Genomic DNA, 19,525 nt, shown 5'->3' with positions numbered 1-19,525 from the left:
TGACAGCAAAATTTCTCTTGGGTCACTACACCTTTTAGCAGGGAGATAAACTAGCTGTTCCCAGTTCAGCCTCAAACCTTCCAGAATGGGTGAAAAGCAGGGAGGTCATTGCTAGGATAGGGTCAATAAATCTTTCTAAATTGCCAGAAAAGTTTGTGTGTAAAATGCCTCTGTAGTTTTCCACAGCAGGAGTGAGGCAGCACAAACACAGGAGCTTTTTCTGTCAGAGAAAGAGCTGCCACACTGCGCAGACTGTGGTGGCATCTGTGGAAACCTTTGCAAGAAACACTTCTAAAGTGCTATAGATCACACTATGTCACTGACTGTATTAAAGAAATCAGCACCTGACTGGAAATCACACTACAGCAAGACAAGGCTGGAACATAAAAGCCGTAACTTCCTCGTCAGTCAGGCAGTGCTGAGCTCAGGGCTTCCCACTTGGCCTCTGGCAGGGAGATGTGTTATGCGGAGGAGCTGCTGGAGGGAGCAGGAAGACAGTCAGGGAGGTGCTGCTCTTGTTTTTTCACAGATTCCTGTCTTATTGGAGGCTTTTGGCCTGCCCAGAGTCAGGATATTTGAAGCAGGGATGGCAGGAGCGCCAGCTCATCGCTTTCTCTGCTCTGTCATGCTTCGTGCCTCATCAGCAGGTCACTGGGGGAGTGATGAATGTAGAGGACTAATGGAAGGTGAGAAAAGTTGGGTGGAAATAGGCTGTAATTAATAAATTCATACTGCCTGTATTTGCTTTGGAGATGTTCCAGAGACTTGTTTTACTTTGTGTTTAACACTCAGAGAGGTGGAGACAGTCTTCAGCTGCTGGAAGTGCAGGTGGTTTAAGTAGCAGTGAACAATGTCTCAAGCTTGGTTTTGGCCAGGCAGCGCTAACTCTGGCCCATTTATTTCCAAAAGCTCCACAAGGCTCTTTAAATCTTAAAAAAAACTGCAGCTTTCTGGTTGTGTCTGACATTCTTTCAGCCAATGACTCCTAAATCCTCAGTCCCTGTGGGGCACTTTTGGATGTTACCTCAGGACCAGGCAGGCGCTTTGAGGGCATATGCTGAGGTGGGTTTGCAGACTGTTACCCTGAAACCTCTATCTTTAGTCCCCACTGTCACCCTGAAACATATCCCTGTGTGGAAATCAACCAGATCCTCAAGTGGGTTTCTCAAGTAACCTCCAACCTTTGGGAAAACAGGTACTGCAACCCAGTTTATGATGCTTTGACCTTGTGAAAGGCACTCCACCAGATTCTCCTCAACGGGACTAAACCATGCAAAGCCACCCTTAATAATATTGTCATTAGGGTTTAAATATTGTTTCCTTCGAGAAATTGGAACTTTTCCTGTCAGAAAGCATGCGCACCTGACCCCTCTGCTCCTCCTCGAGGAGGCTGTGGGAGCAGCCCTAGTCTTCAGGCGAACCCAGCGCGGCGCCGAAGAAAATGGCGGCCGCCGCCCCTCAGCCGCCGGACGGCCCCGCCCTCGCGCCGCCGAAGGGCGGGAAGGGGAGCGTGCAGGCGCGGTGGGGGCGAGGCGGCGGAGGCATTGTGGTGGGGTGGGAGCCGTGAGGGGGGCAGGGGGCGGTGGAGCTCACCTCGCCGCCCAGCTGTTGTGAGGTGGTCAAAAAGGCTCTTCCCTGCCTCTGGGCAGCCGCTGTCGCCGTGGTGTGAGTCGTTCTCTGCTTGTTTTTGCCTCCCCTTCCGGTGCAGACACGGGCGAGCAGGGGCGGCTCATGGAGGTGCTGCAGAAGGAGGTGAGGTCGCTGCTGATGGCTGCCAAGCAGGGCTTGAGCCCGGAGCAGCTGGAGCAGGAGTACGCGGCCATGGTCGGCAGGCCTCTTCCCCTGCGTGACCTGGGCTTCCGATCCACCATGGAGCTGGTGGCAGAAATGCCCAAAGTTGTCAGAGTCTGTCCCAATGGCAAAGGCAGCGTTGTCCTCAAAGGTGAGGCTTCTTTTCCTCGCAGGTTGTTTGGCACCGCGCGCTGGGAGGAGGCGATGCCCCAGGATAATGAGGGTTTGCTGGATGCGTTCCCAGAGCTCTGGGTCCCATCTCTGTTACTCTTCCTCCTAAAGCTGTTTTGTTCCTCATCTTTGGTGGTTTTTCCTAGATTTCAATCTACATTGTGATGTTTTTCTACTCTTTCCTCTTGAAAAACCCCATGTGCTTCTAATTTTTGTACATTTTATGTTCTGCACTTAATTCAGTTTCGTCTCTTGTGGGTGCACCAGAACTGTTAAGCTCCACTTTTCCCATAAACACAGGCTTCAGCAGGAACCAAAATCAGGGGTAAGGCATATTGGGACAACCTGTAAACACTTCCTTTCCTGGCCCCAAGGGAGGGAAGCTTAGTTTGTATTAAAGAAGACTTATCATTTTCCTTAGCTTTGGGGAGGAGCTATGGAAATAGCTGTAGGTGTAAAAAGTTGATTGGGAGGAGTGAAATGATATTTTTGTAGAGCCCTACAAAACAAGAGAAGGCTGTTAAAAGGCATGGGGAACATCTGGGCTGCTCTCAAGGGAGGCCTCGCCTGGATGGGTGTCTACTCTGTCACATGGAGACCAGCCAAAACCAGGCTATAACTGCCTGATTCTGCTGATGCTAAGGGCTAAACGAGACATTTTGGCATTGTCTGGGATGCTTTGCAGGCTCCCTGTCCAGGGATCCCTTCCGTTTCAGCTGTTTGCTGTTGCCTGGCTGAGTGGCAGAGTACAAAAAAGCAGTGGATGAAGAAGGTGAGCAAAGGTCTGTTATCGGTCCTGCTTTGAGTTGTGGAGCATGGACCAGGTGGCCTCCAGAGGTGCTTTCCAACCCATTATATGGTGTGATTCCAACACTTTTGCCTCTAGCTGAGAGTTAGAATTGAGGATGAACTTGGAGAACAGCTGCACAAACGTGGCTCTTTCTCAAGTGTCACTGGTAGCACCTTTCACTTTTGTAAAGTGGTCAGAGAAGCTTAGGTTTTTGGTTGCGTTAGTTTTCTTGTTTCATTTGTACGCCCTTTCAAAAATGACACTTGAGTCCATCAACATCCTGATGCTCTTAGGCTATGGTGAAGTCTTACTGTGATTCTGCTGAGGGAGGCAGCAAGCCATTTACTGTTTTACCAGCAAAACCCACAGCCCTTTCCTCTTGTGATCCTGTACACAAGTGTTTGACCACCCTACCTTGGATCTGGATTTAAAGGGTTGAGGGTTCAAGATGACTGTTGGTTAAATTTGATTCAGCCCAGTTTGCAAAAGGAAAGGAGAATTGTTTGTCATGCTGGAAGCCAGCCATGATTTAGTGTGATTGCTTTAGAAAGAGGTACCTGTCTCTGAAAAAGCCGGGGGTGGAAAGGAGAGAGAAGTGGAAAAAAGCACTTTGCCTATTTTGAGCTTTTAATGGTTTGCTGTTTTAGTGGTTCTAATAGCTTTTTTTTTTTCCCTGTTGTAGCTATTGCAGATGAGACCACCAAAGAGATTTCCAAACTGATTGCCAAACAGAGAATAAGCAGTAAGGCACGGAGTGCTGCGAAGAAAGCAAGTGCATCTGCCTTCAGGAAGCAGCGGAGTTTCTCTCTAAGGGGCAGGACTCCTGCCCTGCCAGCAGCAGTGAAGAATGAGCTCCAGGAGCTGCTGAGTTCCTCACCACTTCTGCTCTTGGACTTCAATAATGCATACTCCAGACGCTTTGGGCGGACATTTCAGTACACGCAGTATGGGTTTCTCTCCATGTTTGAAGTCCTCAGAAGCGTATCGGATATCATTGTGGTTAAGCAGACAAGAGGAGGCTCCTTGTTAACCCTCAAGGAGAACTCATCAAATGAGATGGAGCAGGAAAAGATGCCACAAGGTGAGGCTGTGTTACTTAACTTGAAACATGTAGCTCTCATAAGCACTATGGCCAAGCAGCCATGTCTCAGGTAGATGTTGCTGCATTTCTAGTTGCAGTAGTAGTCCTGGTTCCCCTACAGCTTAGTACAGAAGGACTGTGGGGTGCTGCAGAAGTAGTTGTTACAAGGGAGTTGTCTCAGTAGCAGAGAGCTTAACTGGAAGATTTCTACAGCTTGCTAGTGGTTTTTGGTGGCAGGTGAAAGAAAGGATGCTGAGATGCTTCAGCATGTGGGCTTTCTGAGCGTGTACGTGGGATGAATTTCTAGTAATTCCAGGCAACAGATAACAAAACTAGAGGAATCTCTTCAATGTCTGCTCCACAGGCTAGTCAATGCATTTTTTGAGACTGAAAATCTAGCAGTGCTAGTCTGAAAGGCTCAGCTATGGTTTTCGACAGAAGAGACTGCAGGTGTCCTCAGTGTTCCCATAACAGCTATGAGGGAGGGCAGAAAATCCCATACAGTTCCAGCCAAATTCCCAACTTGCCTGGGGAGAATTCATTTTTGCATCATTCTAGGAATTAGCTCAACCCTTAGCATGCACACAAGCAGAAGTTACTTTTAAAATGTATTAATACAGTGAATGACGCCTCTCTAGTGAATATATATGAATGTGGTGACTGTGAATGGTCCAGAGATCAGGAAAATGCTACCTGTGCTTTCTTTCATTTTCAGATGTCTTGTCTTTCTGCTTAATATGTAGCTCTGCATCGGTCCAAGAAAGAATAACATAAAAGTTACTGTCTTTGCTGCAGCCCCTGCAGTTGAGATGCCTCCTTTGGAATCCAGCTGTGAGACAGAGAGCTTCTATCAGACAGCAGAAGAAAAGTCAGAGCCACTGGAAACACAAGCAATACATTTTGGTGATCACCTAAAACAAGTAAGCAGGTGGATAAGCCATCTGTAGCTTCTTTGTGTCTTAATCCCATGATAGATGCTCTTCTACTAATTTTGTTTCCGTTGAGATTGTCTTGTTGAGGCACTGCTGCTTCCAAAAATTTTAGTACCTGTTTTAGGTGAGTCTGGAGGTGGTAAGACTCACATTAGGGTGCCATGTAGCTATAAATGCAATCCAAACCTAGGTCTTTCGCTAGTCTCCAGATCTGTCACAGATCATCCAAGATGAGCTAAGCATCATCTTGCTCCCTGATACAAGTGGTGATACCTTTTGGTGCATTTATCTGTAATTGCACTTCTTAGTAACCTGAAGACCAGCTCTGTGGAACTTCCTCCCCTGCTGTAGGCAGGGTTTGTGTCTTGTTCAGTCGTGTTAGCCTGTAAGAGAGGAGAGCTGGACGATGGTTCTTGGAGACTTTGATTCCTGCGGGCTTGCTATAGTGACCAAATGATGTTATCTGCGGGGACACAAAAAGGATGAAGTATTTTTCCAGTTTATGCTGTGGTTTGAAAGGGACCTTGCTCATGTTTTTTTTTCCCTAGAGAAGGAGGCTTAGAAGAAGGTGTGCTCTAGCAGGTGTGGGTGGTTACAGCAGTACACCTGTGTCTGGAGCTGACCCTTGCTGAGGGTATGGGCTTGGTCCTGGTGGTTAGGGGCAGCCTGTGGTTGGGAGCAGGGAGTGTCTGTTCCTCTGTAGATTGAATGGTGGGGCCTGGTGTGCATGATTTGGGGTTTTTTGTTTGCCTTAAATCTCTTACTGAAGGAAACCAGTAATGCTTTGTTCACCATCTAAAGTTATAGCCATTCCTGGTCTTTCTCATTGGACTTCGAGGGCTTTTGAATTTAGCAGTGTATTTCCTAGAAGGAGATGGAGAGGAACAGTTCAGTCTCTGAATTTGTCAAACCTGTTCAGGTGAATTTGTTTGTCCCCTCTGTGTTTGTTTTTTTTTTTTTTTTGTTCTCTTCTGAGCCTCTTCAGGCCTTCCCTTTCTCCAGAAAATCCTCCTACACTGACTTATTCCCTCTGCCAAACTTATCTTGTGGCTGTATGCAACTGGAGGATTGGAGTGCCCTGGCAGGAAAGAGTCCCAGGAATTCTTCCTGACTTCGGTGTTTTGTGCGATTGTGAACTTAGAAGCCTGTGACCGAGTTTTACTTTGTGTGGCAGTTCATAAAACATGCCCTCCGGCAGTCATCCCTGATCCTTTACGGAAACTTAGTTTGGTGTGATGAAGTCACCAGCAATTCCCCTAATTCAAGCAAAGCCTTGCCTGCTCTTCCTGAAGGGCAGAAAAGGGTGCTGGTAACCTTGACCTCAAGTTAGGTTTTTGTTCCATTGTATCACATTGGGAATCTGTTTAAAGACCCAAGCAGGGTAAGTCTTGAAAGATGTTTGTACAGCTAGTATTCCTCGTGAAACGCTGAGCTTGCTATTTTGTTTTCGAAAGGCCCTGAAGGGGAGGAAAGCTAGTTGGAATGTGCTGGCTGGTACGTGCAACGAATGCTTGTTCATCAGGGTGCTGCAAGGTAGAGGGGAAAGAAATGACCTGGTCCCTGCCCTGCTGTAAGGTATCCAGGTATCCTGTCACGAGGAACTAATAATGGAAGCGTTGTAAGGGACGAATGAGGGACACAGGCTGAGTCAATCCACTTGGCCTTAAGAAGGGGAAAGTGTACGGAGCTGCTGCTCTCAGCAGCTTTTCTCACCCTGAGCAGAAGGAAGGGTGTCGTTCACACCGCTGTGGCAGCTGCCAGTCTGTCCTAGGGAAAGGAGTTAGCCAGTCTCGCAGACCACGAGATACTGCAAGTGTCGTTTTTACAGTGTCTTGTTTTCTTTTTTATGATTTCGTTCCTTATTCTGCAAACCTGTTCTCAAGTAGATGTTTTCTGTCCTCGCCTAAAATGTTGTCGCTACCAGTGTGTGAACTAGATGATAAAGATCATGCGTGCCCTTAACAGGGTGATAAGAGCATTCTGGGAGCAAAACTGTTCCTCAGAAATGCCAGTGCTCACAGGCACTTCTTAGAGGAATTCCATGAAGTGTGGATTTTTTTTTTTTTTCAGAGGTTATGCTGCTCAGGCAAGAATTCCCTCAGCTACTCTTTAATTTAAAAATGTTAACTCACTGTTTAACTCAATGTTTTACTCAAAATTTTAATTAAAAAATTTCAAGGGCATTAGCCCTGACTCAGTCTGCAGAAGCAAAGATTCCTCTCTCCTTGAAAAAATGCTTAGAAGAGACTTAGAAGTGTTGTTACAAACTCTATTTGCAGTTGAATTAGGCAGATAGGTGACGGTATGTGTGCAGGAAGACACATTTCCCATACGTGGCCTGATGTATAATGCAGTGTTAACTTGTAGCATATTCATTATGAGTAAAAACGAAATTGTGTTGACTTCTGATCATTGGAGGAATGCTGCTCATTGCCCCGAAAGAAAGCACTTGAGGCAGTGAAAGTAGCGTATGTACGATTAAGATTCCCCTCCACACTAGTTAAAGTGAAATAATCTTTTCAGCACACAACAGTTAAAGAATAATGCAAAAAGCGTAAGCTGTGCTAGCAAATTTGTCCAGAGTGAGAAAGGAACAGAATTTATAAGTTTTGTTTGTTTTTGCCCTTGGGAAGTAGCTCTAGTGTGAAAATGAGATGTGTTGTGCCTTCTGTCGCTTGAATCATTTTCAAATAGTTTTGCTGGCTCAGTCATGTACTTTTATTGTCCTGGAGCATAGAAATAGCATCCTTTGGATAAGATTCAACAGAGTTGTTGGTTGTTTTTTTTAGCAGTAGCCATTTAACATTGTCTAAATAGGGGACATGACTTCAATTCCTCTCCTTAATTCTTAGTAGGAATACAAGCAAGGTATACACCACTGTTACTTTCCTCTAGAGGGAGGGAAGAAGGAAGGAAGGGAAAGAGAGTGTGAAAATGTGAAAACGTTCTCATTGCAGCGGAAGTTTTAATCCAAGCTTGCGCAGCTTGGTGGGATTTGCTGATACTCAGCAATTCCAGGAAAGCAGAGCTGTATTTTTAACCTAAATGGAAAGGCCATTCATGTGTGTTCAGTGTGTGAAGAGACATCCTAGTACCACTTCCCTCTTACCTCTTTGTAGCCTCAAGATTTGGAGCAGTCCCTGCTAGACGAGATGATGGTGACCCCAGAAATCCCTCCAGACGCTGTTCAGGACCGAAGCCTTTGCAGTTTGCCACCACTTGAGAGAAGGTGCTTGGTGGGAGTCTTTGTGGAATTCATCGTCTCTCCCAGCCAGTTCTACATCCGCATCTGCAGCAAGGAAACATCTGATAAGCTGCAGCATCTGATGATGGAGATGAGGTGCGAACCTTTTGATAGTACTACTGCCTGTTGGGTGTGTGTGTTCGTGCTGAGGGGACAGGGCAGCCCGCTGGCAGGTACGGTCACAGCTGGTTTGGTACATTCCTACTAGCTAGCAAGGAGATGATGTGGTTAATAACAGTTCACAGTTGTGTGGCTGTGTCCCAGACAGTTCTAAACTTTAAAAGACTGGAAAGGATACGAAAGGGAACTTTTGTCTTCCTTTCTACCTCTGTATTGTCTGTGCTACTACTATTAATGAGCTCAGTTAAGACTTTTACGTTGATCTCTAACATTTAACCAAAAAGCAATGGGTAGGAGGCCTTTGTCGTTATCTACATTTGAAAGCAAAACCCCATCAGTGACTTCGTGTCAGTTGCATTGTGTGTTTGGGATTCTGCTCCACCACAACCATGCTACAATTTCTATTAATTGTGTGCCAAAGTAAGCACTTATGTCCATGGGGCACACGTAAGTGTAGTTACAGACTCTGCAGACAAATACTGTACGTGTAGCCTATACTTCAGAGACTGGTTTATAAAAACAAACAAAAAAACCTGTGATGTGTCAAGGTAACGTTTAAAGTTAAAGACTAGACTGACTGTATTTAGTCTCTGAATTCACTTTTCATTGGACCCCAGGAAGAACGCTCAAATGTTAAAGTTTGAGCTTGCATTTCATATTGTCATTTCAGTTTAAGTTCAGCAGGACAGAGATGTAAAGCATCCACTAAAACAACTCCTGAAAATTCGTGTCATTGGGACTTTGAGAAATGAAGATCCTTCTGAAATACTGTATTTCTGCTTGTTCATCTCCTGCATCCTACTAAGCACAGTCTTTCATTATGATGTTTTGCAGACGCTGTTATTCAAATAAACTTGTTTCTGATCGTTATATCATGCCTGAGTCTTCAGTGCAGCCTGGACAGCTTTGCTGTGTAATGATCTCAAAATGGTGGTACCGGGTTGTCATCCACCGTGTCGTCAGTGACCAGGAAGTGGAGGTGTTCTACCCAGACTATGGAAACATAGGCATTGTCCAAAAGTCTTGGCTGAGATTCCTCAAGTAAGTAAATGAAACATGGTTGACAGAAGTCACAGAATGGTTGAGGTTGGAAGGGTCCTCTGGAGGTCATCCTGTCCAAGGCCCAGGCTCAAGCAGGCTTACCTCGAGAAGGCTGCCCAGGACCATGTTCAGATGGCTTTTGTGTATTTCCAGGGACAGAGATTCCACAGACCTTGTAGGGAACCTGTTCCAGTGCTCACTCAGCCTCACTGTAAAAAAATGTTTTTCCTTTTGTTCAGTTGGAACCTCCTGTGTTTCAGTTTGTGCCCGTTGCCTATTGTCCTGTCACTGACCACCACTGAAAAGAGCTTGACTCCATCTTCTTTACTCTCCCATCAGTTATTTGTACATGCTCATGAACTCCTCCCCAAGCCCTCACTTCTCCACGCTGGACAGTCCCAGCTCTCTCAGCCTTTCCTCATAGGAGAGATGCTCCAGTCCCTTTGTCATCTTCCTGATCCTTTGCTGGACTCTCTCCACTAGCTCCATTTCTCTCTCTCTTCTACTGGGGAGCCCAGAACTGGACACAGAATTCTGGTGTGGCCTCACCAGCCCTAAATAGAGAGGGGCAGGATCACCTCCCTTGGTCTCCTGGCAATGCTTTGCCTAATGCAGCCCAGGATACCTTCTTTGTGGCATGAGCATGTTGCTGGCTCATGTTCCACCTGGTGTCCTGCAGGACCCCCAGGTCCTTCTCTGCCAGGCTGGTTTCCAGCTGGGTGGCCCCAGCACTTACTGGTGCATGGGCCTGTTCCTCCATGAGCAGGACTTTGCACTTCCCCTTGTCAAGCTTCACAAGGTTCCTGTCAGCCCATTTCTACGGCCTGTCGAGGTTCCCTGGATGACAGCATGACCCCCTGAGCTGTCAGCTGCTACTGCCAGTTCATCGTCTGCAGACTTGCTGAAAGTATTCTCTGCCCCATCATCCAGATCATTAATGAAGGAGTTGAATGGGATTGGACCCGGTATTAACTCCTGGCATACGTTACTAGTGCTAGGCCTCCGACAGGCCTTGATGCCACTGATCACCATCCTCTGGGCCCAGAGGTTATGTCAGTTTTCAGTCCGTCTCGCTGTGTATTTGTCAAGCCCATTTTTCATCAGCCATTCCATGAAACTCTTACAGGAGATAGTGATAAAAGCCTTATGGCAGCCTAAGATGACAGGCACTGCTCTCTTGTCACCTACCAAGCCAGCCATTTAGTTGTAGAAGGGTTCGTGCTGGTCAAGCATGACTTTTCCTCGGTGAATTTGTGCTGACTACTCCCAATCAGCTTGTTCATGTGCCCAAAAACGGGTTTCCGGGACTAGTTGTTCCTGTTACCTTCCAAGGGGTTGAGGTGTGGCTGACTGGCCTGCTGCTTGTTCAGAGAAACATCCCAGCATGCTGACTTCCTAGAAAGGGTCTGGAGTTTTTATTCCATAGTGGTGCCTTGTAGGTACTCATTTACATGCTAATGCTTGAGGTGACCCAACATAAGATGTGTTTTGCTTATTTTTTTTTCCCCCTTTAGTTCACATCACTCCATGCCCTTTGCTCATCAACCTTGTCCATCACTCTCATGGTGATTTGGGGGTAAATCTTTTCCTGTTTCTGCCTCCTTTACTCAGTCTTGCCTTTAGGCACTTTCCATCGCTTTAGGCAAGCTCCCTAATCCTCTTTTGAGGTTCCAGTCATGGATGTAAACATCATCCTGAATGGTCCTCAGTATAAGTGGGCTGTGCTTGTGCTGTTAGAGGTAGTTGTTCTCCTCTGCAATTTAGTATCTTTTCCTCATTTTGTTCTCTCATTTGCCCCTAGCCATTGGCATTCTTTGGTTCAAAAGGCATAACTCTGTAACCATAAAGGTTTGATGGGAAGATGGGTGGGCAAGGGAAGGTATAAGGGGCCGGTTGTTACTGCTATTCCTACTGTTCCTGTTCTCTGGGTATGGAGTGTTGTCTAAAGCTACTGTAGGTTTTAATTCATAAGTGGAAAATCCAATAAGTACCTCTCTATTCCGAAGTTAATTTTAAAACCCACAAGAGGATTAAGTTCTGCTTGCCTGCCTGTTTTTGCTCTGTTTGCTGTAATGGTCATGACTGTTTCATATTGTAGGTGGTGCTACTTGAAGCTCCCTGCTCAGGCTGTCCCGTGTTCCTTGGCATGGGTGAAACCCATGGAGGTGCGTGTTCACGTGCAGTTTTGTTTACTGGCCTATGTATGAGAACTGTCAGGTAGAGGTTGACTTTTTCACCTGTTAAGGGCAAATACTTGGATTTTTTTCATGTCCTTGTGATATTAACAGAAACAATTCTGCTGTAATGTTCAGTGGAGCATCACTGTGCGTCTCTGCAAGCGATCACCCTTCCACCCTGACTTCATTATGTTCATAGTATTCTTGCTTATATTATTTCAGAAATATACACCTACTGTTAAGCAACTCACTTCTTCCCCCTTTAGTAGTTCTTCAGGGTCCTTCTGAATGCTTGGTACCTCCAGCCCTGTTCTAATCTTTTTTTTGCTGTGACCAAGCTTTAAGTGAGTTAGTTTGGTGCAATCAATAAAGCCAGCCTGCACTGAGAAAACTCTTGGTCAAGAAGCCTGAGAAACACAATCTTTCCAAAGGAAAGTGTGAGCAGTTGAAACTTCTGTGGTTTAAAAATATTTTAAAAGAACTTTCCACTGTTTTTTTGTTTGGTTGGTTTTTTTGAGGGCTAAGGATTTGCATTTTTCATTGCTTTGAGGCTTAGCAGCTTCTTAAAAACTTTCAAGTCAACTTTCATAATCCCGTGGTACAATGAATTTACCAAAAAAAGCAAAAACAACAACAAAACCACTAGAATACACAAAAGAGCCCTACACAATGGTATTTTTGACATCTGTGATAAAGTCATTAGCGAATGCCACAGAACCGTGTTTGAAAATAGATACTTGGGGTGAAAAGACATTCCCAGTGTAACTAGCACTGCAGGTTTTGGCGTAGTTTGATTTCGTTCAGCACTAGGAAGCTTGTTTGCCTGACTTTCCTGTATTTGTCCCTAGCCTGACCGAGCGTAATTGCTTTTATGACAAGTGCCTGCAAGGGAAAGTCTCAGGTGATGGATGTTGGTCTCTTTATAGTAACTTTATGCTCTTGTTTCTCCTTGAGGGTACGTGGACCAGTGCAGCAACTCTCCAATTCCAGAAGCTCTGTGTCTCAAAGCTACTTGTGGGCATTGTGGATGAATACCTGAATGGCATTTTGCATCTCTTCCTGTGCGACACATCCTCTGAGGAGGATGTCTACTTTCACTGTGTCTTGAGGGACCGGGGATATGCAGACGTCTGCGGAGAGAACATTCCTTCCCAGGTCAGGAGGGAGACGTGCACTGCTGAGAGGAAGGGCAGGAGAGGGTCAGCTGGGTGCTTGTTGCAGGAAGATCTTTAGTTTAAGCTGTAACTTACATGTTGTGACTGCCTCCCACAGTGTCTAACTCCATGGTGAGTGCTTTTGGTTAAGTTGGAACCTGATGCTACGGAGACACTCTGGTTTTACAAAACAAATTAAATTTATCCTGTCTTCAGAATTTTCTAATCCACTGTTAGATGTTTTTTTTGTGAAGTTCATGAGCTTGTTAGCACTGCAGATTCATCTGGAGCTGATACACACTCTTTGTAAGTAATAGAAGTAAAATAGCTGTAGGTGTTCTACAGAGAAGACCAAACTCTGATGGCATTGAGAGGTTGTTAAGAGAGATGTTAGTTGCTTGCTGACCCATTGCTAATTCCAGCAAGTTTTGGTAGCCACAATTTGAGGCTGAATTACGGAAATGGTCTTGATTAAAAATATCTTCCTTTACCAGTGAAATGAACGATGTCGAGTGGCGTAAGCTTGGTGGATCACACATTGTACCTTGGACAGACATTCAGGTTGTAAACCAGTGCAGGGAGTGCTTGTGATTTAGGCCCCTTCCTATTGTTACCTGTCAGCTCTGTTTTGGTAAGAACTGTGTGGACCTAAAAACCTTTAGGAAGATTTTTGATCTCAGCAGAAAGTCAAGCTTGACAGCCTAGATTGCTTGTATTGTTTAGTCAGTAGATGCGGGGTTGGATCCTGTGATTGTATTTTTGCATGAGGATATCCAGTTTGGGGGGAGCGGAGCACTGCTGAGTAATTTTGTTGCTGGAGGGCAGGGGGAGTTGGTTTTTGCAATAAGACAATTTCTGCCAGAATTTGGCGCCAACCTGTGGTTGCTGTGCTGCTTTTTAAAATGTATTAGAAATTATTTCTAATTTATTTTTTGTGGTTGTGGTAGTTACAACATAGTTCTCTTTACTATTGGGGGGGGGGTTGTTTGTTACTAGGGATTCAAGGAGCTGAATCTGTCAGCCTTGTATACTCAACCCAGTGCTAAGCAGGAGGATGCTGAGCTGGTGGAGCCAGACCTTTGCTTGCAGGAGGGATCTCTGGATGCAGACAAGGAAACATCAAGCTCGAGGCTGGACGGGGATGAGCTGTGTGACCAGGTGGGCATTTGGCTAGGGCATAGCCATCATTCGATGAAATCAGCTCCAGGGGTTGGTTGACGTGTATTGTATTAGTATCGTGCAGGTTTTCAGGGAGTTTGTTTTCCAGAACCACCATGATGTTAAAAAAAAAAAAAAATTACAAATGGATCAGAAATGCATCTTGGATGCTTGTCCTCTGGTCCTTTTGCAGACTCCACGGAGTCTGTCTACTCAAAGTTTCCTCTGACCTCTGTGATCTCCTGGGGAGAGAGAATGGACTCTTGTGAGAACTCGGACCAGTACCTGATTCTTGAGATCAGTTGAGCTCAGTTTGGCTCAACACTTCCCTGTTATGCGCATCCCGTAGCCAAGGAGTGGTGTGCTTTTCTCCTGTTTTTCTGGAGTTTGGCAAAGGATGTGTAATAACTAAGGGTATCATTCAAATGTGGGAACAGACCAGAAAAACTAGTGTTATTCTTTGCATTAAGGGTTTTGCTTGCTCTAAAATGATTTGCAATCCTGAGTGTTTTGGGGTTGTACACACCTATGATTTTATTCAAAAAATACTCTTAAGGATGATTGATATCAAGATCTGGATACTGCTTGATACCTTTGATTTGAGAGCATATTAAAAAGGAGAGCCCTTTGATATTTAACAGCTAGAGAACCTGATGGACAGAGTGGTTAAGCAGGTGGTAAAACCCAGGCCTTGAGTGCAATCTAATGTAGTACCGTGAGAAACAACATTTCTCTGCAGAAGACTCTCTGCTTTCCCCTGTTGTTTATATTGTGGTGTTTGGTTTTCTTTTTCTTCTCAACATACCTTGCTACAGTGGTCAAAGCACCTTTCAAGGAAATGTCAGTTGTTGAAGTGCTCAGAAGAGTGCTCAGTAGTGGGCCTGTTCCAGGACTGGTTTTAATGATGTTTCTCTGAAATTGTTGCAAAAGCCTCCTGTAATGCTAGTGAGTTGTAAAGTAGTTGTTCTACTGAGACTTTGTTTTAGCAGACTTAAGCTTCTGTGCTAGAGAAACTGTATGTAAGTTGTATATCTTGATTATTAATGGTCTTCCGCTGCCAAAAACTTGATATATCATCTGAACTGAAGGTCCGAAGCCAACATTGTAATTTATAGTTTTGGAAGAAATTAGAGTGATCAAAACTCTGCAAATCTGAGTTTACTGTGTTCTTTTTTTTGTTTTGTTTTTGTTAGGTGGGGGGGGTATTATTGGAAAATTCTGGGAGTACGCTCACTAGTTAACTGTAACCGTGTCTAAATGGCAGGCGTAGCTGGCAACTTGGAGACTAGAGGAATGCACAAGCTTTGTAGTTTTGTCCTGTCTTATTTCAAGGGTCTCTCTAGAATCCTCCTCCAGAAAGTGCAGTCTTCTGAGTCTGTCTTCACGCAAGCAAGCCTTTTTTCTTTGCTCTACTGTTCTGTTTAGTTGCCCAAAATGATTCCTCGTCGTCTTTGATCATCAATGACAACTATAAAATTGCTTGAAGTGGTTTGAACTGAAATGAAAGATGTCTAGTATGACACGTCTCACTCCTCAGCAAGTGTTTCCTTGTAACCGCCCTTACTGCAGGGAAACTCATGGCATTGTCAAATCATAGATTCGCCGCCTCAGGCTTAACAACTTGATGCTTTCCCCCACCCCAGTCCCCCCTTAAATGCAAAATGGTTGGACACTGTTGTCCAAGCATGGACAACATGTTAACTCTGTTAGATTGGGCCACGTCTGCATGGTGAGGTTTCTCAGAAGGCTGCAATAACTGGGAGGTGTCCCTTTCAAAGTACAGTTTTATTCAAGAAATACATTTTGCGGTTGTGGAAAGAAGTTGATAGCTATTTCCTTGATCACATTGTCTTTCTTTGCATGTTCTTTCTCAAAGTTGCCAAAACTTCTCCAGAAAGAAACGTTAAAAACTTCTGAGCAGAGCAGAAAAAGCTCCTTTGCATTTCTCTCCGTTAATCTGTCAGAGTGGCATCATCTGATTGCTCAGTAAGCTGCACTTCAGTGGATTTGCTTCCTGCTTTCTTCTGCCCACGCTGGCTGTGCCTTTTCTTGTTTTGTCTTCCTCTGTAGCAGTGCCATTCCTCTACTGAGGAGGGATGGGAAGATGTGCAGCCACTTCCAGATGAAGTAAATGTTGCAGGAACAGCAGATCAAGACCCTGAATTCGTACAGGAAGATAGAAATGAAACTCCCACAGAGCTTATGGCAGTAGTTAAGGTAAGGGCGTTTTTCTCAGCTGCCGCTGTTAGGGGGAGGTTGTTTTAGCTTTTAGATTATTTGAATAATGCTTTGATTGCTTTAATGTTTTTTAAAGTGGCTAGCAATGAAATAACTACTGGCTGTTAGCATGGGCTCAGAGCTGTACATTTGCCTTCTGCTCTTGTTTCTGATGCCATTGATTATATGCTAGCTTCCCCGATACCTTGGTGTGCCAGCAAAATGCACGACTGACTGTTTCGGCACCTCATGGATCAAACCTGGCCCATCTTCACTCCTAAACATTCCCCTGAAAATGTCAAACCATGTGTGTTTAGAAGCATAGGAATTTCCTCACTAGATCAGAGAAGTCATGGGCACATTGTCTGTCTCTGGCTGTAATCTCTGTTAAGAGCTTTAGAAAAAGTGACAAGAATATCTTTTCAAGGAAGACTGTGGAATGGAAAACTAAATCCTACGTGCACATATTAGGGGAAAAAGTGCTCCAGTCAGCTGGTTATGATGGCAAACAGAAAGATTTCATTTCTCTGAATCCTCCTCATCTCTTGACCCCTCTAGAACTTCAGCACTTGCAGCATCACCAGGTGGTATTCCCCCATTTCCAGTTTTTGCTGCTCACGCTTTTCTTTTTAATGGTGGTGGGTGTTAACTGTGGGAATCAGGAAGAAGCGTAGATACTGCCTTACTTATTTCCTGCCCTTCACAGCCCTCTCTAGGGAGTCCTGTCTTTTTTTGAAAATAGCCTCTTTCTGAATTATTTCCATTCTGTCTTTTTCCAGTACTAGTAGACACTTGCATCGTCCACCCCTGGACCACGAATGTTCCTGCTTTGCCCTGAAGTGGCATTGACACTGCCAGTCCCCCCACAAGGGCAGTGTGGGTGGCAAGAGGAGATGATTATCTTCTAATGTTGTTTCTTTTCCATGTTCTAACATTGTTTTTTACTGCATGTTAGGTAAAAGTTTTCAGTGGGCTGATGATATCAAACTGAGTAGCTGGTTAATTGAACTCTAGTGATGACTGTCACTCAAATTATTATGCTGTTATCCTGTCAGCTCTAAACGTGTGCTGTCCAGCCTTGTAGCTCTCCTTGGTACACCAGTGCACCTTGGTGCACTTCTCACAGTTGCCTTGTGAGCAGCCAATTTAAACTGTTTAAATTTACTTTAATAAAAATAACTTTGGTCTGGGCTAAGCCTCTGAACACTCTCACCAATGGACGATGCACCTCTGGATCATGATTCACCTCTTCTGAAGGTGGATGCCTTTCTTCTGCTGCCTTGACACCAGAAGAAACCTAGAAGAGCAGGCACCTAATCTCTGAACAGCTACATTTGGGCACAATGAATTGCACTTTTGCTTGTCTGTTGTTTCACTATTTTTTCCCCTTCATGCTGAATCGGTAATAGAAACACTGGCTCCACTCCCAGTTTGCGACAGAGACATGGGTGGTCGTCTCGGGAACTGAAGTTTAATTGGCATTTTTAACTCAAAATGCAGGGGAACTTCCTCTGATTCAGTTTTCATTCCCATGGAGAAACTCCCTCTGTAATTGCTGTCACTTGTTCTGCGTGGGGCTGCTGAGAGATGAGCCAGCTGTAGTTCTTTGCTAAGACATGGTGATTTGTGTCTCATAATAATCTGTCACTCTTCTCAGCTTGTTGTGCAGGAGGAGCTGCCCTTTGGCCAGGGTTGTGAGTAACTGTAATTTAAAAAAAAAAAAAATCCTGTTGCTGACATTACACTTCTTAATGGACTCTGAGGAATAATAAAGATCAGGGCAGCTAATGAACCAAGTGTGCACTAATCACGCCCTCTCCTGAGGGTTTTTTTTTTTTTATACACTTGCAGACACCTCATCTTCTTGAAGAGTCCTCAAAGCCTGCTGTTGTCTTCAAGTCACTGGAAGACTTTTACAACTCCTTCGTCTACACCAAGCAACCAGCAGACGTGAGCCAAGATGACCCTAATAAGATAGAAGGATTTTCCAGCAAGACTGAGCTTCATGAAGCTCTACATCCTTCTGTTCTACTTATGGCAGCACCGTTTATGCTGGACAACCGTAACAGTATGAATAGATTTGTCAGTAAAAATTAAGATAGAGGAAAGCTCAGCAATCTCTTATTGTGCTGTGAGTCTTGCAGTCGATGTAAGGTATCCTAGGACTGATGCTGTTTGTTTGCTAGACCAGATGGAAATGTTGGCATTTCTTTGGGATGAGAAGCAGCAATAATAAATGGCTGGATGCAATGCTTTGGCGTGAACTTTGTGCAGCAGGATGGATTTCTGAGTGTTTCATGGGAACAAATGAATTGAGAGTTGTTTCTCTCTCTTAATTTTATCTTTCCTGGACTTTTGTTTCCTTTAATGGTGAAGCTTTTGCTTCTCCACTCCATATATCAGCCTGTGTTCATTTCATAACAAGAGGCTCTCCTTCCGAGTGTAATGGAGAAGAGCATTTTTTTTTAACCTTATAAGATCCAAGATGGGACGTTCTTTCGTTTTCAAAATGATGAAAGAATTTACATACCCCACGTGAAAGCTGCCCAATTTACAAGCTAAATTAAGTGACATGCCCAAGGTAGTACCTGTTCATTCCTTGAAACAGAGCTGTTTGTGTGGAATGGAGGCCTCGGTCCTCCAGATAGGACCTACTTAATTCATGTCTGCTTTCCCACCTCTGGGGAAATAGGGGAGAGTGGTGGGAGGAGAGGGAGAGAGCCTCTCAGGTTGTGCTGTGTTTAGGGCTCATTCAGTAGGTGTGTAGTAGGGAATGTTCACGCCATGCCTTGGTAACATCCAGGCAAATGGATTTTCCAATCTAGGCTGGAGCCCTTAGAGTTACCGTGTGGATCTTTCTTTTGTCTCCCTCCTTATGCAGATGACGAGAAAATGAAGACCAAAGACCTTCCGGGGAGTCTCGCACTTGCCCCGTGCAGTGCCAGTGGGCTGTCCGACCAGGGGGCATCGTGGAAACTCTGTGTCCCTCCTACCACGCTGTCTGCAGTGCTGGCAGCTGCCACGCGCTTGGCCACTTCCCATGGCTACTTCCAGTGGCTCCCAAGCCTGAGAAAGGAGCTGTGAGAAGAGGGGAGAGCTGGAGCTGCTGCTGAGGAAGGCTGTGAGGAGCAGCACAACATGACCATGCTGTCACTCTTAATTCAGAAGCATTTAATCCTTTGAAAAACTTGAGTCTGACATCTTTTCAGATGCGCCCATTGCCTATGATGCATGTTGCTTTTACTTTCAGGGAAACGGGCTGTTTTTCTTGTGCTGGTGTTGTACTGTTTTATTGCTCTTTAATGGCTTGGAAAAACGTCTCCGTATCACGTTTTGTTTTGTCCACTGACATGAGGAGGGGGGAACTGGAAACACATTCCTCACTCGGTGCATGGGGGGTTTTATCATTGTGTGTACAGGGGTTGGTTGTGTTTTGTTTTGTTTTTATCACAGTGGGTGCTCTTGCACAATCCTTGCTGTTAGGAGAGGTGGTTGTACACCAGCTCAGGCCTCGGTCTGTTGAAGTGCCGCTAACCTCCAAGAAACCTCCTTCCTTAAGACAAAGACACCTGTGGATGAATTAGGATGCAACGAATACGAAGCCTCAGGAATCTCATTTTACAGATATCAAATGAGGTCTATAAAGAAG

General features: G+C 45.0%; 1 protein-coding gene across 1 annotated transcript; it reads left to right on the top strand.

Annotated features, from left to right (window-relative positions):
• Nucleotides 1–1,441: 1,441 nt before the first annotated feature.
• Nucleotides 1,442–18,960, top strand: TDRD5 (tudor domain containing 5). The gene is made up of 12 exons (XM_050712346.1): nt 1,442–1,541; nt 1,709–1,942; nt 3,435–3,833; nt 4,629–4,753; nt 7,885–8,105; nt 8,964–9,170; nt 11,269–11,335; nt 12,302–12,502; nt 13,498–13,659; nt 15,730–15,876; nt 17,728–17,944; nt 18,758–18,960. The coding sequence occupies exons 1-12, from the start codon at nt 1,442–1,444 to the stop codon at nt 18,958–18,960; spliced, it is 2,283 nt and encodes a 760-aa protein (XP_050568303.1).
• The last annotated feature ends 565 nt before the right edge of the window (nt 18,961–19,525 follow it).

Source organism: Cygnus atratus, chromosome 8 (genome assembly GCF_013377495.2).
Source record: "Cygnus atratus isolate AKBS03 ecotype Queensland, Australia chromosome 8, CAtr_DNAZoo_HiC_assembly, whole genome shotgun sequence".
Classification (NCBI taxonomy): domain Eukaryota; kingdom Metazoa; phylum Chordata; class Aves; order Anseriformes; family Anatidae; genus Cygnus; species Cygnus atratus.
Note: the sequence above shows the minus strand (reverse complement) of the source record. Positions and strands in the feature narration are given on the sequence as shown.